General features: G+C 41.7%; 6 protein-coding genes across 18 annotated transcripts; 2 read left to right on the forward strand and 4 right to left on the reverse strand.

Moving 5' to 3' along the window:
* Nucleotides 1–69: 69 nt before the first annotated feature.
* On the reverse strand, nt 70–1,562 carry LOC6551951 (gamma-soluble NSF attachment protein). The gene has a single exon (XM_001980669.3). It carries the CDS (start codon nt 1,266–1,268, stop codon nt 417–419), a length of 852 nt encoding a protein of 283 aa, XP_001980705.1. The 5' UTR covers nt 1,269–1,562; the 3' UTR covers nt 70–416.
* Nucleotides 1,563–1,564: 2 nt separating this feature from the next.
* Nucleotides 1,565–2,374, forward strand: LOC6551950 (protein stunted). Of its 3 annotated transcripts, none has more exons than XM_001980668.3 (3): nt 1,565–1,750; nt 1,813–1,877; nt 1,948–2,374. In XM_001980668.3, exon 3 carries the CDS (start codon nt 1,969–1,971, stop codon nt 2,161–2,163), a length of 195 nt encoding a protein of 64 aa, XP_001980704.1. In that variant the 5' UTR covers nt 1,565–1,750; nt 1,813–1,877; nt 1,948–1,968; the 3' UTR covers nt 2,164–2,374. The 3 variants fall into 3 exon arrangements, with proteins under 3 accessions (XP_001980704.1, XP_026839637.1, XP_026839636.1); XM_026983836.1 differs by having other exon boundaries at nt 1,565–1,734; nt 1,802–1,877; XM_026983835.1 differs by having other exon boundaries at nt 1,565–1,734.
* On the reverse strand, nt 2,298–6,241 carry LOC6551949 (protein Skeletor, isoforms B/C). The gene is made up of 6 exons (XM_001980667.3): nt 5,700–6,241; nt 4,568–4,790; nt 4,046–4,393; nt 3,430–3,983; nt 3,142–3,367; nt 2,298–3,087 (listed from the first exon to the last, which is right to left on the reverse strand). The coding sequence occupies exons 1-6, from the start codon at nt 5,788–5,790 to the stop codon at nt 2,460–2,462; spliced, it is 2,070 nt and encodes a 689-aa protein (XP_001980703.1). The 5' UTR covers nt 5,791–6,241; the 3' UTR covers nt 2,298–2,459.
* A 414-nt stretch (nt 6,242–6,655) lies between these two features.
* On the reverse strand, nt 6,656–20,643 carry LOC6551948 (protein phosphatase PP2A 55 kDa regulatory subunit). 9 transcript variants are annotated; one of them, XM_015154478.2, is made up of 5 exons: nt 20,114–20,643; nt 15,596–15,841; nt 10,037–10,188; nt 9,173–9,976; nt 6,656–9,058 (listed from the first exon to the last, which is right to left on the reverse strand). In XM_015154478.2, exons 2-5 carry the CDS (start codon nt 15,768–15,770, stop codon nt 8,690–8,692), a joined length of 1,500 nt encoding a protein of 499 aa, XP_015009964.1. In that variant the 5' UTR covers nt 15,771–15,841; nt 20,114–20,643; the 3' UTR covers nt 6,656–8,689. The 9 variants fall into 9 exon arrangements, with proteins under 9 accessions (XP_015009964.1, XP_015009963.1, XP_015009961.1 ...); XM_015154477.2 differs by lacking the exons at nt 15,596–15,841; nt 20,114–20,643 and adding exons at nt 13,882–14,253; nt 15,043–15,166; XM_015154475.2 differs by lacking the exons at nt 15,596–15,841; nt 20,114–20,643 and adding exons at nt 13,882–14,253; nt 15,100–15,169 and having other exon boundaries at nt 7,336–9,058.
* Nucleotides 20,644–21,228: 585 nt separating this feature from the next.
* On the reverse strand, nt 21,229–24,859 carry LOC6552107 (TATA box-binding protein-associated factor RNA polymerase I subunit B). Of its 3 annotated transcripts, none has more exons than XR_003408358.1 (5): nt 24,318–24,859; nt 24,141–24,261; nt 23,268–23,708; nt 21,486–23,197; nt 21,229–21,410 (listed from the first exon to the last, which is right to left on the reverse strand). XR_003408358.1 is itself a non-coding variant. In XM_001980665.3 (4 exons), the coding sequence occupies exons 1-4, from the start codon at nt 24,743–24,745 to the stop codon at nt 21,569–21,571; spliced, it is 2,619 nt and encodes an 872-aa protein (XP_001980701.1). In that variant the 5' UTR covers nt 24,746–24,859; the 3' UTR covers nt 21,229–21,568. The 3 variants fall into 3 exon arrangements, 1 of the variants encoding a protein (XP_001980701.1); XR_003408359.1 differs by having other exon boundaries at nt 21,229–21,437; XM_001980665.3 differs by having other exon boundaries at nt 21,229–23,197.
* LOC26526234 lies at nt 23,858–24,132 on the forward strand. Its single transcript, XM_015154973.2, has 2 exons — nt 23,858–23,945; nt 24,011–24,132. Exons 1-2 carry the CDS (start codon nt 23,858–23,860, stop codon nt 24,130–24,132), a joined length of 210 nt encoding a protein of 69 aa, XP_015010459.1.
* Nucleotides 24,860–25,105: the final 246 nt, after the last annotated feature.

The raw sequence follows: 25,105 nt of genomic DNA on the forward strand, positions 1-25,105 counted from the left end.
CGATAAATTTCTGAATTTATTTAATAATTTAAATGTTGAAAACAATTTTGTTTAATTTATAAACTCTTTGAGACCCGAAGCCTTGCATCTTTTAAGCGAATATGATTTCAAATGGAACTCGATGTTCAAAAAATATTAGTATAATTTTAGGGATATGTAGAAAACATGGGTAAAATGCATATAAAGTATGTAAAAGATTTAATAACAATACTTTTGAGGGTAAAAAATATGTTCCGTATAAAAACGGTGGATTGCCAGTTTAAGGCACGAAAAGTTCCCCTGTTGCGTTTTCTGAGTTAACACTTTTTATATTTTTGTATATATTTAACAGTGTACCTACATTTATGAAACTTTTTCACCTGATGAACAGGAATAAAACTACTACAACATTTATAAACTACATTTTGCAATGCTCCTTAATTGCCAACATGGTCGCCGCCATTTTGGGCCACCTGACGACTTCCTTGTGGTAAAGGCACATCCTTGGATAGAAGTGCGTACTCCACGTCCATGTGTCTTATGAATGGAGATGCCAGCATCTTGGTGGCCAGCTCGGCATCCTTGTCATCAAAAGCTTTGAGTAGGTTTTGTAGTGTGTTCACCTCCTGGGGATCACAACGGTTTCCCCATTTCTTGAAGGTCTTCTTGGCATCCACCAAATCCTCCAGTGTTAGTTGTACCAGAATCAAAGCCACCACCAAACGCCCAACTTGGCCATAGGACTTTGTTTGCAGATTCAGGCTGATTTCCTTTTTGAGTGCCTTCGTGGCCTCTTCGTATTTCTTGAGTCTGACCAGTATCCTGGAAACCTTCGATGCGAATTCCGATGCCTGGTGCGCGGAGTCCCCAATCAAGACGACTGCCAGGGCGCGTTTGTAGAGTCCCAATGCCAGGTCAGGATGCTTGGATTCCGTCATCTTGGCGGCTTTGTCCAGAGCAGCCGCTGCTGCTTCCGGCGAACCATGCTGCTGGTAGAGACAGCAGGCCCTATTGGCATAGTCCTCCACTTCGGACAGCTTGTCCGTTTCTTTGGCAAGCAGGATAATCTGCTCGTAGGATTTGGCTGCATGGAACCACGACTTGTTGTTTTCGTAACAGTCGATGGCCTTCAAAAAACAATCCTTGCTCTTATCGAAACTTTTGGCAATTCGATATGCGGTTGCTGCCTTGAAATACATACCAGCTTTGGCATACTCATTCGCGGCACTGGCCGTTTGTCCTACCAAGGTCTCAGCCTCTTCTAACTTTTTGGCATCAAGAGTGCTCATATTCGTAAGCCACAACCGTTGCGTGTTGAAAAAATCAATTCAAGTGCCTTACATTCAAATTAGTGTGCCCAAAGGCGCAAGTGCAGAGAAAACCCAGCTGGCCGCTCCTTCCTTATGCGGGTATGACACCGCGTTATGGTACTACTAAGTGCTTCGCTTCTGTTACTTAAAGTATTTTATTGTATTTAAATATAATAGTTCATATTGTGTGGATTTTAAAGCTTTTGTTTGGAGTTTATGGAGTGCAAGATATCCCTTTTAGGCAAAGCATGCAACTTAAGCTTGATTTTGTATATATATGGTAGAAAATATTTAAAGAATGTGATCGATTTGGTTTTAAATCGAACTTTTATCGCATTCATACAACTCCTAGTTCGATTAAGTTTGTCAACCTGGCTAAAGAAAGAAAGTCATCGATATACAGACATGTGCTTTGTCATTTATTAAGAGATCTTTAAGTGAGAAGGTCAGAAAGTAAACCAGTTAAGTTTACCCCTATATTGCAACTAACTTCAATAAATTTTAACATAAAGCTTACCAACAGGGTGCCTAATCTTGAAAAGAAAACTGTGTTTTATATCAGATTCTTCGAATTCCTTTCCGAAGCAGGTAAGACTCTCTATATGCATAGTCTCTGTTCTTATTAGTCTAAATACACATTTTCCTACCGACTTTGCAGTGAATCCCATATTACTGCAAGATGAAAGTGTGGAGAGATGTAGGTCTTACCTATATCCACTATTCCAACATCGCAGCCCGCGTGGTGCGAGAGGCCCTGCGAGTGGAGCTCCGTGCAGATGCCGCCAAGCGAAACATTAGCCATGTGAAGTTCACTCCCTGGGTGAACGGAAGGCCTGTGCCACGCAAGAAGAAGGAGCCCACATCCGAGTCCTAGGCGCCTTTGTGGCCCATTTGGATGATTAGTTCACCATGTTCCATCCTTTATATCCGCTGTCGCGATTCTATAATAATAATTTAAATGAATTTGAATCACTAATGGACGGGCTTTTGTTTTTGAAAACTTCACAGTTCATTCTAAAGTACAACACAGTTCTGTATTTAAATACCATTTAAATAATAATATACACAACATTTAGCATACATTCTACACACGCGTATCAAATACATAGATTGTGACTGCTTGTTAAATTAGACTAAGACACTAAGTAGGAGAATCTAAGAATGAGAAAGTCAGTTCTGGAGCACGAGCCACGGTAGCAGGAGCATGCACAATGACCAGGATATGGCCTTCGCCCCACTCTTCAGATTGGTATAACTATCCACGATGTGAATCTTCCAGCCCATATTGCCATGGGTAAAGGAGTTGTAGTACACAGTGTCCGGCCACGTGATATTCGGAGTAATTTCCAAGAGGGCCGGTTCCCCATCCACACACTCGGTGATCAGCGATCGATTGAACTTCTTGAAGGTGGGGAAGTTATCATCCAGGCGACGATCACTGTTTGGAGGATATCTGGACAGGCACAGGGGACCAGCAGCCGTGGGCTTGGGCCTGCCTCTCCTGGTGAACTCCACACCGGCCAATACACGAATCTCACTTTGCTTCGCATCCGACAGTCGGTCATAGCCGCCCTGGGGATCATCAGTGATAACCAACGGATGATAGTGCTCCGGGGAGTGGGGATTATTGCCACCCCTGACCTTAAAAGTGTAGGTCAGCCCGCGCTTTAGGTAAAGTTCTGGAATTATGTAGCCATTGATGTACCAGGCCAAGCCACTGGACACGTGACCTGTCAGTCCCTGATAGCCACGAAGTCCTCCAGAGGGTCCCAGGTAGGCATTGAAGGTGCGTACAGTTCTGTAAAACAGATAGTATTAACTTTTCATCTACGCAGGAAAATGGAATCCTTACGCGTCTTTTATCCTGGTTCGCTCCCACGATGGGAGATTAGTCGTCTCCGCTCGACTTGTAAACGCAAAGCAATCATTAACCGGTTCTGTGGTGTTAAAATCTATTACTATATCGCTCTTGGGATAGTAAGTGTGAAAGGCGGGCTCGTTGTTCGAATCCAAGGGGCCAAATGCCCAGATCACGTAGTTGCTGCGGTCTAGGAAGATCTCCTTATCGCCATCATCGGCTGCAATGTGTAAGAGCTATATGAGTGTGCACAAATCATGCGACTCATGATTATAAACTCACATGACTTGAGGGTCCGCCTGAAACTGATCGTATTAATGCCATCCTTGCGACTATAAGTGTTCAACTGGAAGCTATCCAATCCACCCACCACATCGTCTCGGCAAACTCCTTTGTTCTGGCCCAAAACCTGAACGCACGGTGCCAACGAGGTGATATTGTAGTCCACGGTATAGCCTCTGATGTCGTCGATGTAGGCCACCACGACATCGGAGCCAATCATCTGGCTGGATACGTCGGATCCGGAAATGCCGAAGGACATGTAATCGTTGGCGCCCACCTGACCGGATAGTTGAAACGTGATCTGTGGCCCGAAAACCTCCCAGGACACCTGCATATCCTTGTGTAGCTGCCGGCAATTGGGCAGCGAGAATTCGAAAGGTGTAATTTTCACTAGGGAAGGTGGAACATTCAGTTGATCGTTGAACAGAACATGACCATAGTTCTCATTGTCGGCCACATCGTATACACTGATCCAATCGATGTCAAAAATAGTCTTGTCCCCAGGCAGTTCCAGTTCAATGGTCTCCTTGTTGTACTTTCTTATAGGATCAAGGCTGAATGATCATTATTTAAATTGGTTAGTAATTAACTTCTTCAAATCCCTAGAAACACTTACTAGCCTAGCTCATCTGGCAGCTTGCTTCCACGACTAGACGGCTGTGGCCCGACTCCTGTCCAGAAAAATGTCCTCTTGCCGAGCCCATCGTAGGTGAAGTCCTTGATGCGAATGGTCTTCGAGTCCAAGACCTCGATAGTGCTGCTGCTCACATTGTGACTGCGCTTGGAGAAAGTACCGGCCAATTGGCTCATCGGTGGTTCAAACTCTTCGGGTATATAAACGTCCCCAAAGTTGTTTTGACTGTTCAGATCGTAGACCGCCAGCCATTTGATTTCAGTTATCTTCTTTCGATCCGGCAGTGTCAGCGTGAAATCCTTGTTGTGATAGCGATCCAGGATGTTGGTTCTACGGTTAGCATTTTATAATACATTTTATATACAATTTAAAAGCGATAAGAGAGTTTTCTTCTTGGTAATCAGACATATTTGCAAGGTAAATATTTGTTCATGGATATATGAAAAGTAATTTCTTATAGATAGTTTTAAAAATGGTTCATTTATCATATATTTTTACACTTACTTGCCATACTCATCGGGCACAATGAATCCCTGCGGTCCCGGCCGATTACTGGCGCCCGACCAGAAGAACGTATCCGCCCCGTTGCCGTCGTAGTTGAAGCCCACAATCAGAAAGGTGTACTCATTCACGGCGAACACATCGCCGGACACTTGGTGATGGTAGGAGTTCAGTTTGCCCAGATATTTTCCCCGGTACGGACCGTCCTCCTCTTCAAGCTGAGCCACTATTTAAATAAGTTATCATTAAGAAAAATTGAAGCCGGCAAAAAACAAAAACATTGAAAACAAATCGCAAACGAAAGACTGTGACAACAAACTTGTTTTTCTGCATTTGCGCTCTGACTCAGTGATGCCAATTTAGGCCTAAAGAAGAATACAAACCAAATAATATATAAAAGCAAAAATTTTGAGATTTTTGCCAAAATGCCTAAAGAAGGGTATAAACAAAAATTTTTGCGGTTTCTGGCTTACCAGCCAGATTTTAAAAATGGGTTAACAAAGGACCAAAGTGATAAAAACAAAGGCTTTTGCAAATACTGCAAGTGCAGCATATGCAAAAATGTATCAAATTCGTGCTCATAAGGAGACCAAAAAGCACGTGCAAAATACTAAGTGCTGTGCTCAAGTATAAAATAACCTTTTTGCCTGTTTAGTCCGATGAAGTGTGTCGCCATGATAAAATCGCCTATAAAATGCCCGAAACGTATTTGAAACGCAATGGCACAATGGCAACGTATGAATCAAACGTTGAGGACGAAACATTTAAAATATTAAATTAAAAGTTAACTAAATAAATAATAATCATAAAAAAAATCTGTCCTGTTTTTTCATCCTATTTTTACCGTTTTTTGCTCAATCTGTCCTATTTTTCCATAAAAATTTTGGCATCCCTGCTCTGACTAATAAGCCAGCAATTCGGTTTCTGATTTACTGCCACTGGGCCAGGTGGCGCCCCCTGGCGGGAGCTCTGAGAGACCAATCCAAGACTAGACCAGTTTCTCTAGTTTTACAAGAAAGTGAATTTGTTTTCGCCCCGTCTGGAGCGTAACGCCAGTACAAATTTCTCTTTCTTTTGCAGTTTGCCTCGGTTTTCTTGTTATTGTTAAGGTTGCAATTTAGTTTAGTTAACTCACAGGCGGCGGGGAAAAGCAGGAAAATCGTTGAAATAACCAGTAATAAATGGTGCTGCAATCGCAGACAAAGAACTCTGCTGCTCAATGTCATTTTATTCGTTTCCTTTGTTATCCCGGTCTGGTTTTTAACACTCCCACTTCCTAAGCCACGTTTAAAATGTTTTAAATTTTTGAATCGACTTTATCTTGTACGCTTATTCACGCTGCAGCATTTTGCATACTGGGTTTTTTACCGGCCCGCTGCGTCACACAAGTTGGTCAGATTTCCAAATATATATGTATGTTCAATATTTTTAATTGAGAGCCAGGTAAATTATTAATAATTTTTCTTGCTTTTGCTTAAGGTCGTTTCGTCACTTGCATGCGTTTTCGCTGCTATTGTTGTTGTGTTCACTTGGCCAAAACAGGTTTAGGCAGCAGTTCCGGCGTTTTTCTACATATATTTTTTACTTTTACCAAAGCCCTCGCTTGAAGCCCAAATCAACAGCGAACCGCACTGTCCAAGCGATCTGAGTGAACTGAGACTTCGAGCCGCCGTTATTTCGGTTTGGGTTTCTTTCGGAGTTCCGACGTCTTGGTCTTGGCAGTGTCAAGTGAGCACTGCTCTCCGAATCTTTCTCTCTTGAGCGGTGCGCATGCGTGATTGGCATTGAAATGGACAAGAGTGGCCGTAACGGTACTTGCTGCATACGGAATACGCGAGGTGCGCTCCAGAGGTTCCAAAATAGTATCACAATGTATATAAGCTATATATTTTTATAAAATTCTTCGGAATAATTACTAGTATTGTGACATAACAATGTTACCGCATAAAACTATATATTGCCATATCGATGTTACTGACCCCTTCGGGTAGAGTATTTTTATATACATTTTCTTTATCAGGGTTCTTATCGGGTTAAATATACCCACTTACTGCCTGGGCGTATAAGATCTTGAAATAAAACACACTTTCATTATTTCTCACAATTTTCTTGCTTGCAAAACTAAACTTTATTCCTTAAGTTTGCTTTTATTAGATCTTTATTTTGAATAGCAATTCAATGTTTTTAAAACTAATCAATTGCAATTTGTCGTCTGTTTGCGTTTTTATTTAAACAGCAATTGCAACAGTTTCTCTACTCTGACTGCGTTGGATTTTAGTTCATTTAATGAATAATGTTTTCGTTTTAAGTTGTCTCTTTTTTGTGGTTGCGATTTTATTTACAAAAAGGCATGTCTAGATATATGAATAAAGATGTGCGTTGCAAACAAAATTGAATAAAAGGGTCTTCGATCAAAAACATGAAATTGGCAACCAAAACATTTGCATCGAAAGTCTGGAAAATTTGTATACGATTTTCACTCAGGTCTAGACCAATTTTCACTGAATTCTTAGTTTCTAAACAATTTAGGCTCTCTTCTATATCTGCTGTCCGCTGCACTCTTCGCACTCGTATAACTAGTTTATTGAAAATACAATATTAATAATATATCATTATTCTCATAAGAAGCACAATTTATGTTGTTTTAGTTTTTATTTCATCATTTTATGCGTTTACATTTCAGTGTTTTGAACTCGCTGCCGTACATTTTTCAGAATTTTGTCCTTAAACATTTTCAGCGCATGGTTTATTTTATAATTTACTTTTACTTTCATTTATGGTTTGTGTTTATATATTTTTTGTTTGTTTTTTATTTGTTAACACTAAACACTAGATAACCTATAAAAATGGTTCAGTTTTGTTTATAGTTCTTTATGGAAAACATGACAATGAATACAAGAAACTTTACAAAACAGTAAACACGCTGGAAAAGTCGTTGACCGATGAAAAAGGGGGCGGGCAGAGGGGGCAGATAGACTATATGTGAGAATTGGTCTTGGACGCACGCACGCATAGTTGAACTAAAAGTAGCAATACTTAGCTTAAATGTAGCGTATAAAAATAGTGTTTTCTTTTTATTGGTTTTGTTTTTTCTTGTTTCTCTCATTTCAGATAGACTTTAAATTAAACAAATTGAGAACACTAAATTGTATTATGAACTTAGGCTGCGTTTTTTTTTATATGTATATGTATGTATCAATTAACTGCGATGCATACGTTATCAATGCATTTATTTCATAATTTTTCCGCGTTCGCCTCATCTTTGACTTCTGCTTTCTGGTCTAGCATTGGATTCTTAGTGAATTTAAGTGTTAAAATGAGCATTTTAAATTGGTTTGACTGAGACAACTTCCGGCTGTTCGATTGCTGACGTTGCTGATGAGATTTAAAATGAGACATAGTCGATCGACAAGCTCCAAGGGCCTATCGTCACTTTTTGCATGGAATGAACGTTGTCAAACGAATAAACAATCGGAAATTCGTGTTTAGTCTATATTTATAAAGTAGAGCAAACAGGGCGCATATGTTTCTTGACTTTTCATCGTAAACTTAACAAGCGAACAGAAAAAATATTACAACATGCATTTTATGTTTTTCTTTTTATGTTGTATATTATTATCTTTTATTACAAATACTTCGGCGCTGGCGCTAATTATACAAAAATTTTCGGCGAAATCAATAGCTATCATAATATATTACTCTTATTGTGGGGGTTTTTGAATTGCGCTACACGAAATCAAATATACGCTTCACTATTTATAAATGTAATGTATAAAAATTTGTTTCCATCTCTTAAGTTTCTGGTATTGTTTCTCGTTATACGCATTCAGCGCAGAAATACATTACAAAGCTTTTGCTATGGCATTATGTATGATGTAAGGTTGTTACTTGAATTTGGTTTTCTTCGGGGGCGGGAAGGGGGAAAGGGATGCGGATGAAGGGTAATGGCCTGAGGTAATGGTGTTAGGCAAACAATTTAATTGCAAGTGAAAATTGAAAACTATTTTGAAACAAACCGATTGATTTAACATTAGAATGAGGCGTGATCGTAGTTCTTGGTGTTTCCGTAGATATAGTTGCTTGTGTGATTGTGGCGTATGGTGTGGTTCTTGTGAAGAGTGTTGGCTAAAATTTATCCTGAAATATGAATAGGTTATTGGTCGCAGCCACGGCGATGATATTTTCTTCGGGATGCCAGGCGGTGTGCAGGATCTTCTTGTTGAAATCTAGGCAGTCCACGCTGATCTCATCCTTCTTCCGTTTGCCGCCAGTGCAAACTTTCCGTGGCTTAAGCACCGTCTTCGGTTTGATGATGTCCCTGGACGCCTCTAGCGTCACATCCTTTTTCGAGTTGCGGTCGAAGACGCGGAAGAAGTTGTTGTAGCTTCCGGTCATTATTGAGCTGTCCTTGCCGTTCCAACAGCACTCGAACTTGTCGAAGATGCAGTCATTCTCGTACAGCGAGCACAGCTTGGCGCGCAGGTATTCATGGACCTGTAAATATAACGATGAAATTAATATAACTCTCAAATGAATTAGATGCGCTTAAAAAATTATGCAGATACCTCTACCTTTGAGAAACAAATTATATATTATGTAAAAACTAACCGGATAGGTCTCAATGGGCTTTGTTTCCATGTGCAGATCCCACACTTTGATGCTCAAGTAATCCCTGGAGATCATGTAGCGACCCGAGTTGCTTAGCTTCACATCGCTGATGGAGCTGATTATTTCGCTGAAGAAGCTCCGATTCGTTGGATTCTCGGGCTCCTCAAACTGTTTGCTGTGCCGGTCGCATAGTGCCGCCGAACGCATATCACATAATCGTATTGTGCCCTTAGAGCTCGAGTACACAAACACATTGCACTCGGTCGGATGGAATTCGGCCGCCGTGATCACCTCTGTTAGCTCCTCCATGTTGGTTGGCTTGATGTCGACAATGTTGTAGCTCTGGTTGACCACCTCCAAGTGCCACAGATTAATGCGCAGGTCATCGGCCGACAAGAAGGTCTCCTGATCCGAATTAACGCTTATTGAATTGATGTGATAGGTGTGTGCATTGGCGAAGGTGCGCCGTGGGGAGGCCTCCACCAGCAGTGGTATCTGCTTCACGGAGGGCACTCGGAGGGCCGTTACATTCTGTGGATCCCGGATCAGGCCGTTCTCCTCCTTCGTGTTGTAGCCACCGAACGACTTGTCACGTTCACTGACCTTCCACAATTTGACTGTCTTGTCGTTGGTCGAGAGCAGAAAGTGCACGGGATTCTTTTGTTGCAGCCACCGGATCTTGTTTATCTTCTCCTCAATCTCCAGGGACTTGAGGTAGTCGAATTCAGGCTCGTGCGATTGGAATGTCGAATAGACATTGTATTCGCCGCGTCGTGGATTGGCGGCTTTTGAGGCAGGATCACGCTGCAATAGTTGCATTTATATTAAATATTGTCACGATTGCATAAAACATTTATAACTCACCTGAAAGATGACGACGCGACCGCCCTTGTCACCAGTGGCCAGCAGCTCGCCATCGTGATTGAATTCCACGCAGGATATGATGTCTGCATCCGTGACATCATCGTCTAGGGCGCCTTTAATCTGTGAGAAGCACCAAGACGCCTCTCCATTACCTGAAAAGACAGAGCAGGACCAAATGATGAGTATTCAATTTGACACTTTCGGCCAGCTCGAGTTCGATCCACTGAATGGCAATTCGATTGGACAACTAACTGAAAAGGCTGGCGGCACATGTAACTAACTGTAACGTTTGATTTGCTCCCGAACCCATACATGCTCAAAGAAACATACATATATAGATGGTAAGCGGAAGGACGACCAACTATGACGACGGTATCCTGGGCCTGCCCAAATATTTGCTAATGACGCCATACTCGGCCTTCCACGCCGGTCTGCCTGTCTTTAAAGCCCTTTAATCTCTTGGCCAAATATTCTTCTTTCCGTTTCCTTGTCTCGCTGCTTTTAGCCGACAACCACGCCCCTTTCCCTCCCCCGTTGTTTGCCATTCGCTCTCTGCACAGCCACTTTTACCGATTGCGGTACGTTGTGCAAACGATGACGTTGCTGCTGTCCTCCTTACTCGGAAACCCCACTTTATACACTGATATTCCATAATGGGAGCATTTCATTTGGAAAATGTGCTTCCCTTTTCACCGACAGTGGGATGCAGGATGTAGTGTATCTTAATCAGTTTTGCAGGAAACTCATACAAGTAATAATCTATTAAATGAAGCTTTGATTGCGCCTGCGGCATCATTATAAACTTCATAAAGGAAACATATGAAATGTCTATCATGCCCACTGTACTCCCCCCTTTCGCTTTGTATCTGCCATTGGCTTTTTGTTTTTGGCCCCATGTCTGGGGGCTGTGTGCGAATTTTGGCAATTTTTTCAACATTCCCAAATATTCATTGGGCTTTGTTTGTTTGATTTCTCTGGCACAGCCCTTGCCCAGCCCAGTCCCATGTGCTGTGACCTCATTATCCACGGCCTATTGGCAGGCAGTCTGTTGGCATTTTCCTGCTGCCATTGACGACGTCACAATGCGATTGACGAGACGCAGCAATTGTATTGATGCCGACTGTTTATTCCGGAGTGTGCAGGGTATCTGCATTGTAATAGGATCACAGGCAGTCAGTCGCCCAATTAGTCAGTCATAACTCAACTGTTTTTGCACTCATCTCGCGGCACTGCGACTATTTATAGTTCCTATTATATGTGGCAGCTTCGCTAACGCCCCCGCAAGCCCCGCACACAGCCATTTAGAGGTGTTGAGCCATTGAACTCGTCGTAAAATGCACAAATGAAAACAAAAGTGTTGAAATAATGAGCAATTTAATTGTGTAATTTCAAAAAATTGGCAAATAAATCAAATTACTAAATTATGATATAAAGCTATATAGCTATAGTACCTATTGCTTAAAAAAACCTTATAAATTAATGTATCCCAAGATATTACCACAAAAGATTGCGAAACACCTAATTAGTTTGTTCGGCACCAATTAAAAAATAATTTTAGCATTTTCACTATGAAGTATATGGGGAAAAACAAGACAATCTGTAAAATTGCTCTTGCTCGCTTATTTATTCGTTAGATCGCATATAAGCGTACATAACGAGATAAGTAGATTTTCATGAGCGCCCGCAAAATGGAACAAAATAATGAAACTCAAATATTGACACAATTATTTAACACAACCACGCGATGTCGCCGCTAAGCCAAAGCTCTAGCTCCCCATCCCCCACTACTATACTCTACTTTACCATACTATCTACCTATCTATTTACAATATCACGGTTTCAGTCTATATACGCTATAGAGCGGGGCTCGACTGACAAACACAGAAGGCAAGGTGAATATATAGAGGGTAAATGGGGCACATCCGGCAGGGAAATCCTTTTTTATTTTGGCAGCCCCGTTGGATAAGTTACCTCAAAGGAAAGCGTTACACAAATAATTCATATGCATGGCTGAACCGCTGAGCATTTAAGAATATTGGCTAGGAATCATTAACAAGCAAAGTATTTGGGGAATGGGCAATGAAACATTTTAATGCTTGTTTGCTACATAAATAATATTGCCCATATTATTGAAATCAGCCAGCTTTAGCTAATTGTATATATTGTAAAGTCTACCACGAAACTGAATAGTTCGAGCCCCACCTAATCGATAATTGATTGGTTGTTTAGTTATGATCTCAGCTTGTTTGGCTTCTTGGGCAATTTAAGTGTGCATTGCAAATTGAGCACAAAAGAGCCTTAACGTTCGTCGCTGTAGCACCTCGCCATTCCCCCCGTCAATTACCATATCCAATCTAATCTAAGACACACATCAATCTGCCCCTCTTTACTTAACCCTCTCGAAATCTCAGCATTTCTCATTCTCATGACTAGAACATCAAAACTTATGTAATGTCTGTTTGGCGACATGGTGAGTTATTCAACTTCCAGAGACGTGCAGGCCATTGGGAGATGTCCATGTCCATGTCTACTTGTGCGTATCTTGCAGATACACAGGGACTGCATAAAAATTGCCAAATATACATCATATGCATACATCACATGAAGCGACAAAAAAAAATTCTATAAACCTTAGCGACGTCACGTTGTCTGGGAATACACTTGGGGGGAAATTGAATAAAATAGGGGGTGGATGGGGTTTCCTTTGGTCCATTGCGACTTTAACTCAATTTGCACATGGCAAAAAACACGATCCAGTTTCGAGGGCCTCTATATCTATTGACCGAGCCAATTTGTACGCCGCATTCTCAGCACTTTGTGCAATTGTTTATTATTTAATTATGGCAATTGTGTCTTTGTATCGAGCATGTGCACGAAATCAATTTTATACTCTTGCAAAACGTCCTCTGAATGTTAGAAAACTATCCTTATAATTGGGTGCAATCCCATAAAGTACGAGAATGCAAATAAAAGAATGTTGAATCCGAAAACATAAAAAACCAGTTAGGATTCGAACTATTAAAAAATATAATAAATTTGTTTACATTTCTCGTTTAGAAATAGTTTATTTTAAAGAGGCGTGTAAACAAATTATACCAACTTTGTCTGCTTCCCAAGTTTACCGTACTCTGTATAGATCCTCTTATCGGATGCATACTGTTGTCGCAACGAATCGTGCTTAACCTTTATGAGTAGCTTTAGTTCCATGTTTTTTAAATTTATTTTTGCACTAGACAATGCATTTGGGGGGCGGGGGCTCATTTTTGGTTTAAAAAATATATTAGGGGCTGCGGGGCCTGTCAATTTGAGTTTTGCATGCCGCTCACGTCGCTTTCGGCGTTTTGCTCAAGTGCAAAGATCAATGCTAGTTGATAGGGAAAAGTTGTTATTCGAATGCGTTCGAGTCTTTTGGCTAGTTTGTTTACTTCTCACTGACTTTGTTTATTTGCTGTTTGGACGCATTTAATGCCAACATCAAAATGATCAGAAAAGCGAAAATAGATCGAGGAAATGCCAAAACATCGAGTGAAATACCCTTGCACTTTGGCTTTGTTAATAAAGTGATGTGGATAAAAACTCGAAATCGGAATTAGATTATTTGAAGATAAAAGTGATTATTTATAGAAAAGAATCCAAAGATCCAATAAATGTCAGTTAAATAGGCGAAATAAATCACAACGATCTCACAAACCTACAACCAAACTTATAACACCCAACTGTAGGGTATTCAAAAAAAGTTGGCAGTTCCCACACAAAAAGCGAGTGACGAACGCGAAGAGCAGCAGAGAAAAAGGAGGAGAGAAGGAGAAGAGCAGCAACAAGGGAGCGGAGAGAATTAAACTTACCGGCCATGACAGTTGAACAGTTTGCGTCGATTTTTAAGCAGCCGCAGCTAAAACAACAACAACAGCACTAGAAGCAACGAAAAACGGAGCGACAACAAAAATAACAAGAACAAAAGGAGAAGGCCAAAGGAGCTGCGCTCGCGCTCTCTAGCTCCGTCTCTTTCTCACGGGGGTGGTGTTGTTGTTGTAGCTGCCGATTTTAAAGTTTCAAAAAGTTGAGCGCGATTATTACGCTTCTTCTTCGCCGCTCTTTTCACTAATTCCTTTGATTACACTTTGGTTTTCCGATGTTGTTTATGCATTTGATTCCTTTGTTAATTATGTATTTTTTGTGTGTTAGCACGACTTAAGCACGTAGAGGGGAAGAAAGAACTGCAAAAGTAGGGGAAATTATTTTTTTGTTCGCGACGACGACGTCGGCGGCGGCAGCGCAGCGGCAGAATTTTGGCGTGCGTTTTATACGTGCATTTGTGCGTGCGTGCGTGTGTGTGCGAGCGAGCGAAAGAGAGAGAGCGAGTGCAGCCGGTGGTTGTGAGCAAATACGAAAAAATTACTTCACACCGATAAAATGAGATATTTGCCAGTTAATCCACAATTATTATTATTTATTGCATTTTGCCAAACAAATACGAAATACACATAAACACACACACACTGAGGCAGACAGACGTTTGCGTCGTTTGCTTTGTCTCTTTGTTTTATCGCGAATTCCGAGCAAAAAATATATGCGAAGTCTAACCTTCAAAATGAGAACACTAAATAGTGGCGATGCCTTATTACTTTACGCCTGCGAGTAAAAACCGCGTGATCGAAAAAGGGATAAGCATGCAATTCCCCATTTTTTACTACCCAACAATCGCAGTCAAAAATCAAATATTGCCGAAAAAAAGACGTCCAAAAAATGCTTCTGTTTTCTGATTCTGTTTCCGATTCACATTCTGCGCGCTGCCTCTTCTTCCCGTTTTTGCCGCCTCTTTTGCTGCACTGCTTCGTCGTTGCGTCGTAATATTAATATGAATGCCAGTGAGTGTGGCTTTTGCTTTTGCACAAGCGGCATTCCGTCTCGATTTTCGCTATCGCACGCACTTTTGCACTATTTACAGGGCTGCCGAACCATTTCCGCACGCTCCGCACGCTGTTTTAACTTAGTTTGTGACTAACGGATTGCGATAAATCCAACGCCAAATGGAAGTACAAATTTTGTTGCAAATTTCGCACTTTACAATAAGAGTTCCAGGCTACCGAATTGCCGCTGCGCGAACGGCGTTGCATTTGCCCAGTGTTGGTCAGTAGCGTGGCGGTGGTGTTGCAAAATTCTCGCGAATAACAGCAGACTGTTGGCGCCACTGTTATTGGTAACGGTGATTTGGCGGGCACTTTGAATTGTTAAATGTTATTTAATACACTATAGAAACTGCAGGTTTGTTTACGCTCTACGCTCTGACTTAAATTCCCTTATCCAATTCCTTTTATGTGATTTATTCAAGTTACAAGATACAACATAAAATACCCTCTGAAGAGTACTTTTCGTAACCATTGTTGAAACTGATTAGCCCAAGTTCATATTAAGCAATAACTGATCATATTTGTCAATACAATCTTCATTACAGAGTGACCATGGCCCATTTTTATACCCCAACATACATAATATATGTATGTATGCATATGAAAACGTGTGGAAAAAGTTAACAAAACTGATACCGCATAGACTTACTTGTTGGCTTCTTGGCTCCATTGATGTTGATGGCCGTGTTGAGCATGTTTCCGATTTTGGTGATGCTCGACTGCCGCATGAACGTCCTTGGCGGCAGAGTGGGCGGTGGGGGCGTGTTCTGCATCTGCGGGTCCGGCGGCTCCAGCACCGGACTCTGCCGTCCCCAGCGGCCCATTGGGGACTGGGTATCCGGTGGATGCGGATCTCAATGGGCTGGTCCAAGACGGACGGGATCCGTGCGATGATCTGCAGGCAAAATGAACGGTCGAATCTATTAGCGTGCTGGATGTTGGATGTTGGATGCACACACATCGGTTGTATAATGCATGTTTGCATGAATCTCCGACTTCATCGCATGAGCGGGCTGCGTGTTTTTGAATTTGTCGGGCAATTAACACCTGTCGCACAGCCACTACTCCCCCTGGCACCTACCCCGCCCCCTCACCCTTTGCCAAACAAATGGGTTGTGCAAATGAATCGTCGTCGTCTCCTGTCATATGTTTACTTTAGAAATTACGCCTGCGTGCAAAACAGAACAAAACATCTGCTTTCGGTTTGAATTAAATTCCGCCGCCTTCGTGTTTAATAAATTTAACGTTTCTTATTATTTTTGTTTTTGGTCAGTTCAGAGGTGTGTCTGCCGTTTTTGGCCTCGTCTGCTTTTGTGGATCCTCTTTTTTTATTGATCTCTATCAAATTTATTTCGCTCCATCAGCAGGGATATAATATTTAGAATTTTTTCGTATTTTTGCTTTGAGGCCGGTTAATAGCGAAATGCAAAGAGGCTGGCTGGCTGGCGTTCCAATTAACAATTACACAAAAAAGGCAATTTCGCTAATCTCCAGCCCAAATATTTGATTTTGAACTCTGAAGGCAGCGCGAAAACGTCAGAGTGGAAAATTTCAGCCAATGAAAAACAAAAAAAAAAAACATCGGATAAGACAAAAACATATTAAATGTGGCCTTTTTGTGGACATGTGTACAGTGAAAACAAAACAAACATGAGAACAAACTAAAGCTATCTAAGAATTGAAGAAATATTTACAAAAATAGTAATCAAGCAAATAGTAAAAACAAACATAAAATTCGTGAACTAAACAAAAGTAAAACCACAGGCATTTAAAGAAGGCGCCTTGTTTATGGTGTTTTTTTATAAAGAACTTATTTAAAAAATGTAATTGATCAGTTTCTATTAAATTTTCCATAAACACTTGTACAAAAAATAAGTTTAGGGCTCGTTTATTTAAATGATTATGGATTGTTTTCAATCAAAAATTCCTATGTAAATAATTAGTCAATAAAAAACATAGGTCAAACTTTTTAGATAAGTTTTATCGATTTCTTAATTGTATTCATAAAATCGGCGCCCGTTGAACTTAACTTTATTTATGAACGCTTAAGGTTACAAGAATATGAAAATAACTTTAATATTTTAATTTAATATTTAAACGATGTATCAAATAGTTACAGCATGCCCAAAAGATCACTCCTATTATTCTGGCCTCGTCTGTTTACACTTTGTCATGTGTTTCTGTGTACGATTTATTTCAGACAATTTCGCATTACGGATATACGGTTACAATATGAAGGCGAAATTCCACCACGTTCATTAAAGGAGCGATATATGTATGTAGATATGTATGTATGTATGTACGGGCTATATGGAATGGGCGGGGGGGAGGTGGCGGCCGAGGTGTGGCATATGTGCAAAATCGGGTGTACGCAACAAGTTGAAGAGTCGCAACATATGCATGACTAATGGCCAAGAAGAAAGAAGCAGACGGCAACGTGTGGAACAACAAATCAAAAGAAAACCACACTGGCAAAATGCGAAGAATTGTAATCCAATTAATGGGCTGCGTCTTCAATGTCTCGCGTACCCGTAGAAACGTGAGTGCGGCAGCCAATCGCGAATTAAAAATCTTGCCATTGCTTCGGCATGGGAAGTACAGTGGGCACTGGGCGAGTTGAACCACAAGAAAAACACCATCTGAAGCGCAGTTTTGGTATTGGCTAACATCCTTGAAAAATATTACGTATACGCACTGTATAGCATTTCTGATTTAGCTTTGAAGTATTAAAGAGGCAACAGGTTTACATAAATTACATTCTTATGCATTTGCTTAATACCAAACAGTAAAATTTTGCTAAATATTCCCTTTTTAATAATATTAAGCATACGCCCTGTGTAATACTTTAAAATTAGTTACAATATGCATTTGCAACATTATTCCAACAGAATTTCGTATATGATCTTTATTTTTTAAATATGTTTCTGAACAATCAAATCTTTAGGTGCACATATAATACATTTATAATATATTATAAGCCATTTTTACTGTTCCGTCATAGGTGTCACTGAAGCTTAAAAATAAACCACCAGAACACTAGAGATGCAAAAATAAACAAATGAAATGAGAGGTCTATTAAAAGTGTGTGGCATGTGAATGGCTGCAGAGACAAGCGCCAGCTTCTCTTTTCCTACGAAACGCAGCAGAATAACAAACACAAACAGCAGCCAAACCAAAACAATAGCAAACAAACAGCGCATTTTTCAAGAAAATAATCATGGCGAGATTTTGTGTTCACTCTGCTTTTCGGGAAATGACAAAGACGGGCAGCGGAAGCTGCCGAAAAGGAACTCAAAAATAAAATTAGATAAATACACAATTTTTGCAGATTTTCATACGTACATACGTATGTACATTGTCATTACGCATTTCGAAGGAAGGTGAAATTGCTTAAACGTAGGCTGTTCCGTAATTTCAAATTCAAAACAAAAAAATGCTAAAAAACAAGCAAATGAAAACAAATAAAAGATGTATATCAAACTCTGAATATTCAAGTTCAGCATAAAGTGCATAAATCAATTTTTTTCTGCCTGCCGTAACCACGGATTTGCTGATGCTATAAATAAGTGTGGCAACAGTTTTAGAGCCACCTGAACACGTGCCACACGAGACCCACTTGGATGCCTAATCCCCTGGTACACTCATCAGCCAAAGTCCAACCAGGTAGACGCAATTCGCTGCCAAATCATTGCTGCCTTGATTATTTTCGGATCTGTCAACCCTTCTCGCCTGGTTTTCATCATTTTCCTTTAATGAAAGGGGCGTGGAAAATGGGGGAAAGTTACCTGGCATTGTTTATATTTAGCATTTCATATGCTCCCGCTTGCCGAACTGTCTATATATGTCCATCAAAGTGTCTTTTCAGTTTGACATCCATTGGCGGCAGGAGAGTGGCATACTTTTTGTTTCTTTTTTGGGAAGAGGGTGGGATTGATAAACATTTCGACGGACAGACGTGATTACTACCATATGTCCGACGAGATCTGTGGCAAGCAATATTGTGCTTATCAAGCTGTTCCGGCCCATCCAATTAATACACTTCACGGCCCCAAACTTCACCCCACTGCACTTGTGGCTGGCAGATATAATGGAACTAATTAGCATTTGACAAACACCAATCTCATATTATATTCCTCATACAGTGGGCGTTCGTACAAAGACAAACACTTCACTGATGAAATCCAGAAATTTTGAGCGCAACGCCACATGGAAAAGTGTTGATATTCTGTAAATTACTACATGATATAAGTATACACTTGGGGTGGCAAGTAAATTGCTGTAGAACCAGGTGCTGATTTACCCTTTTCTCGCTGTCATTAAAACCTGGTCTTGACCCTATGGTCACCAATTTATTACCACTTTTGTGCAAGTTCAAGTAAACAAAGTAAGTCTGTGTCGTTTATCAAATCGAATATGTTAGTTTTACTATGAAATTCTGGTTCTATTAGAAGGCAAATCTATCCGGAATTCAGAGAAGCCATTTTTCACGATCTTTAGTCGACCAATTTTGTGGACCACTGTACCAATGTAGAATCCGCGAGAACAGGACCCAATGGAGTAAGGGGAACTTCAGTTGGGAAAACAAATTATAAGCGCACAAATAATGATTGAGTCACATGGAATCGGAATCAAGATAAATGCGCGTGCTATATGGTTGTTTTCTTACTTTTTCGTAGATTTTTTTATTTTTCGTTTTGAGCAATTTGTTCGATTTGCTAATGCGAACAGCTTAGGCAAATATTTTGGCATAAAAGTCAGCAAGTGACAAAATAGTAGCTATTAATTGTTTGTAAGTCGGTTCGCTAAACATGGCCAGTGCGAGTCAATAGTTGTTTATTGTTTGGCTCAGAGCGCAACAAAGCGGCCTGAAAATGTTGTTAACCTCAAAAACCGCCAAGAACGTCAACCAGTGAGGCTTTGGCTCAGATCGGGCGGCATTTTGGCGGGGGGGTTTAGCCTACAGAAACTGGAGATTCCAATGGTATGGTATAGCAAAAGGTTGACGTAACAGCCAGCCAGCCAGCCAGCTTAACTCTTGAAATTTGCAGCACTACTATACTTTCGGCGGTATTGAAACAGCTGTCTTTCCATATACGTACGTACCATTTGACTGGTAACCACACGCATATTAATATGAAAACATTTCCAAAACCCAAAACCAACTCACCAGCAGGCTTCTACAAAACGAAACGAAAAACAGCAGATATCGCACAAATCACAGGCACAACAGTGCTATTTTAATTGACAGTCTTTAGATATCTCATAATTTGCCATGCACTGGGCTATTTTTGAACTCTGATTTTGAATTTCTTTTCTATTTTCGGTTCCTATTGCTGTGGGCTCTTCACTTTCATCACACGCAGATCGCCTCTCTTCAAGTCGCGTTGCAACGGTGAAAATTCCTGTCCACACATCCGATTGCACTGCACTTCTTTGGCACTTTGGTTTCTGGTTATCACACAGCAGCAATGGACGGGCAAAAAGGCGTACAAAGGCACAATGTGAACTAATTTAAATTGAATTCGAACTCGCTGCGCGCGGCCAGTGGAAAAGTGGAAAATGGGAAACTGAAACCGCAGCAGGGCAATGGCAATAAGGCGAAACAGTCGGCGACGACGTTAAAATTAGCACTGAAACGCGACGTGCGAATGCGCGCCTATGATTTCTTTGCCCACTCTCGCTGCTCCCCGGCGGAGGTGCTCTCTTTTCTAGCTAGATATAGCTACAGATATAGGTGAGATCCCTTAAATATACATCAGGCCATTTCTCATTACCTCTTTGGGTGGATTATTAAGCTAGGATGTCTGTTATTTATAAAACTAAGCTGGGACTAGCTTTAGGTTCTTCCAGGCCTTTAAATGATACCTAGGAGATTCTTAAAATACCAAACTTTGAACGATGAATCAGAATTGCACGTATTTTAAATTGTTTTATATTTTGTTAAATTTATTTATATAACCTTGCTTTTATTCCTTTTGGTACAGTAAATGCATAAATAACTTCGAAAAACAAGCTAAACGCGCACCACTGTTTCCCCAAGCACTCTCTCGCTCTTTTTTGCTCTCATCAGTTGGCGGTGACCGTGGGCCGGCGCTCTCTTTTGAAGAAGATTTTTGTAAACAAAACCGCGACACGCATTGTTGCTGCTAATGTGATTGTTGTTGTTCTGATAAACGCTAATTTGCCTATTGATATTGATGTTAATGTGCCTTCGCTCACACAGTCGCGGCCAAGACCATAGCACTATCTCTTAAAACACCGTTTGCATTTATACATTTATACTTTTGGGTATACGAAAACATGGGGAGGCAATGAATATTATGGTTTAATGAATTTATTGCTCTCGATAGGTGTAAATCATTATTTCCTGGACTTAAGTTGTTGACGCAGTGGGAGTGTCAAGTTTTTACGTTTTGCTGCTTACCAACAGATTTCTTTGCATCGCAATAATTGTGGAATGATTCCTACAGGTTACATGTACAATAAGAAAACTTATTATTTGATTGAGGTAAAGCAATACGTTTATAAAGGAATCTTACTTTTATTCCAGATGGCATCTTTAATGGTTGCTACTTCTAAACTTCCTATTTGTTTAAGCAATTTCCTTAAATGTATTGAAATACTACCAGAACTCCTTGTACGTCCTGGCCAGTGTTCGGATGTCCTTCTCCTGAGTATTGTGTTGAATGCACAGAAAATCCCTGTGATTGCTCCAGTCCCTGATGCTGTGATGGTACATCACTTCGATGATGAGCAGTTCCTCATAGAGCTCTTCCCAAACTATGCCGATTGTGCTGGCACAGGTCTCCAAGAGCCAACGGAAGGAACAGGGGAACAACTGACGCAGTTTCTGCTTGTCGTGCTGCCGTATCTTCCTCATATAGCCGTGCAGCAGCCAGCAATCAAAGTTGGACACTTGCAATACCAGCTCATCAGGGCTTGGTGGCTCTTCATTTATGTCCTCTGCTCCCTGGTCTGATGCTCTATCAGACCCTTCCGGATTCACCTTTCTTTCCAGATTGCGACGGGGCTGATCTAGAGGGATGCTCAAGGGATCCATGGTACCTTCCTCGAAGGTTTGCAGGGAGCTCAGGCTGTCAAGTGGTACCTCGGTATCGTTAAGTTTGAGAAGAAAGCTAGGCGTCTCGGTGATGTGCCAAAAAGGATTATTTAACTCAAGTTTCTCACGCCTTGCATTATGCATTGTTATTCGTTTCAGATAGCGGGCTCCATAGGTTCCAGTGGGCTGTGTGAACCGAAAGTCAGGCCGTTTCTCCTTCTTCTTTAGCTCGCTGATCCACGTCTCGGTTTTAATGTCAGTGTTGGCACGGTATTCTCGGATGTCACCTCGGATTTGTATGAGTGGACGGAATACGCCCACTTTTTGGATATTCTCCTGGCAGGCAAGCTCCTCCACTCGTAGTTTTAGGCCATGCTGGGACAAATATTGAGACAGTTCGGTAGTCTCCAGCACAAAGGGATCCAGGTCCCGCACCGAGTGATTCACATTCATTTGGTCTGGAATTTTGATGCTCATTTTCGCACCATCAGACCGCGTTGCTTGCAGTAGGATTCTGTTGAAGTAGGAGTGAGCCGGAGTTAAGCTGGGCTGGAAATCAATGCGCTCTTTCTCCATACATTCTTTGCTCGACTCGCCAAAATGGTCCTTGAACATCGTTTCAATAATGTGTGTCAGGTTTTCGTGCTGACGCTGCATTGCCGCCGATCCCTGCATCCAGCCGAAGTTTTCGCCTTGCTCCTTCTCTTTCCACTCTTTTGCCAGGATGTCATCCACTTGACAACCAGTCTGTGTGGCTACCCCGAAGCGACGGGCAAAACTCTGGTTGTAATGTGAGACAATCACCTTCCTTATCTCCACAAAGTGCATCCACTCGGTAAAAACGAAGAGCAAGGGAGCCTCATCTCCGCCGATTTCCAGCAGTTGTGTGTTCATTTTTGCAGCCGATTCGGATATATTCCGCTCCTTGAGATCATCCAAGCCGAAAAGTAACTTCATGGCGTAGACGATGTACGCCATAGTTCTTGCCTCGCAGCGCGGATACGAGTGTATGGTTACGGCGTTTAGGAAAGTTGGGGGATACAGGTCAATCAGGCTACCCACGAACTTCAGTAGACGAGGTGGCAATCCCAACTCCAGAATGTAGCGCTCCGCCAGGGAATGCAGATTCGGTTTTTGGAATTCAGACAGGTTAATGAATCGGGACATATATCCGATGTTTAAACGCAGAAGCTGTGGGAAAATTAAAGATTATTATTATTTGAATAAATACTATCTTAAGAAATTGATGGATTATAGTCACCTTGTTGGTAACCTTGTCTTTGATTTTGCTGAGCTCCAAATCTTTAAGGAGTGCCTTGCCCTTGACCGCCACATTTTCGGGCAGATAATTAAGCATGTACCGCTTGGTCAAATGCTCCTCATCAATGAACCGCACCAGGTCCGAGAGCTGTATATCATCCTCCACCATATTAAGGGCTATGCCCAGCACTACATACAACTTTATAATATTCAGGCAGTAGATGTTGCGGTCAAAAGAGTGCAGCTGCTTGACCCTCGGTCTCAAGCTGTGGCACGACATACTACCCTTGCTGTCACGGCTGTGCTTGTCCAGGTGCTTCAGCGGCATCTGGCGCTTCAGTAACTTGCGGGCGCGCAATGACCACTGCAGGTGGAGACTTTGCTCGCCTTCGGACTCTGAAGGTCCTCCGTGCGTACGGTAGCCGGAGGCGTCTAGATTGCGCTGGAATAGGAATGGGAGCAAGGCGTTAGAGTCGCATCTGGGTAAACAGTACTAAGTTGGATAATTATGTCATTTACATAGCTTGTGGAGCTATAAAAGACGAACGTGGTCAAGTCAGCAGCAGTTTGGCAAAGTAACTCGTTGCACATATGTCCATGCGTCTGGTTCTAATTGGTTTGGCCATCCTGGCATTGGCCTACGGACAACCTGTTCCAGGAGCTCCAGAAGTCATTGAAAGTAAGTGATTAAAATAATCTAAAATGTGACTTTTCACATTTTTGTTTCCTTTTCATTTACCACAGATAAGCCCGTACAGGAGATAAATTCAGAACAGCCCATGTATAATGCCTACCAGCGGACCCTTTTCCTGCTGCTGCCGCTGCTGTTCCCTAACCAGTTCTATATACCGACTACAAGCGGCTAATAAAGTACCTTAGTCCTGTTCCACAATCTGAACTTGGCTCGCTCGTCATTTGGGTCACCTGTTAAAGTGCTTCTTTTGCCCTTCTTGCCTTTCTTAAATGACTTATGGTTGTAGAGGATGCGCGCGTCTCTGGAAGAATTAGAAATTTGAAGGATAAGAAATTATAGGGAAGTGCCTGAACTCACCTGGGCAACGCACGCACATTCAATTTGGGCAGTCCCGTCTTGTTGCTCTTGCTGAAGGCCACCTCCATGCTGCCCAAGTACGCCGCCCAAACCTGCAGGGCCATCAGCTTGAGCTCCGGCTTGGCGCCCATGTTGAGCAGCTCCTGGAGGAAGCCGCGCAGCACGTAGTTGTAGAACTCCCACGAGGTGATGTCGCCCTCATCCTCCTTCTCCGCATCCTTCCGCTGGCGGATTGTCCTGGCTGTGTAGCGCCCGGCTCCCGTTTCATCGAAGTTATCCTCGGCGGTGATGTCCACTGCGCGAATCTGGTCCTTCTGTGTGCCGCACTCCACGCAGTAGTAGAATCCCACGCGCTCCTGGAAGGCCGTGCCCTCGCACACATCGCACTGCATGTTCTGCAGCTCCATCGTCTCGAGGACTTCATCCATTTTTAGACCTTATTTTCACGGTATCACGTTTAAGTTATATTACTATTCAAAGTCGCGGTTGTAAACAAATCGCGCGTGCAGTAGAGATGGGCAATGATCAATGTCAGCAACGATACCATTGCTGCTTCGATATAATCGATATATCGCCGATATATATATCGATATTATTTAATTTTCTGTAGTAATTAGGGGGCGGGTCTTTTTGAAAGTATAAATTAATCTGTTAGTAGCGTTCCTGGTATATTTTGTATTTCTTTGTGCACACCTCTTATATAGACTTGCACGTTAACATAACACGCCAACATTGGTATTAACATTTCTGTTAACTTTTTAGTGTGACCAGCCGCTTAAGCAGCACTT

This window comes from Drosophila erecta, unplaced genomic scaffold (genome assembly GCF_003286155.1).
Source record: "Drosophila erecta strain 14021-0224.00,06,07 unplaced genomic scaffold, DereRS2 tig00000000-arrow-pilon, whole genome shotgun sequence".
In the NCBI taxonomy this organism is placed as follows: domain Eukaryota; kingdom Metazoa; phylum Arthropoda; class Insecta; order Diptera; family Drosophilidae; genus Drosophila; species Drosophila erecta.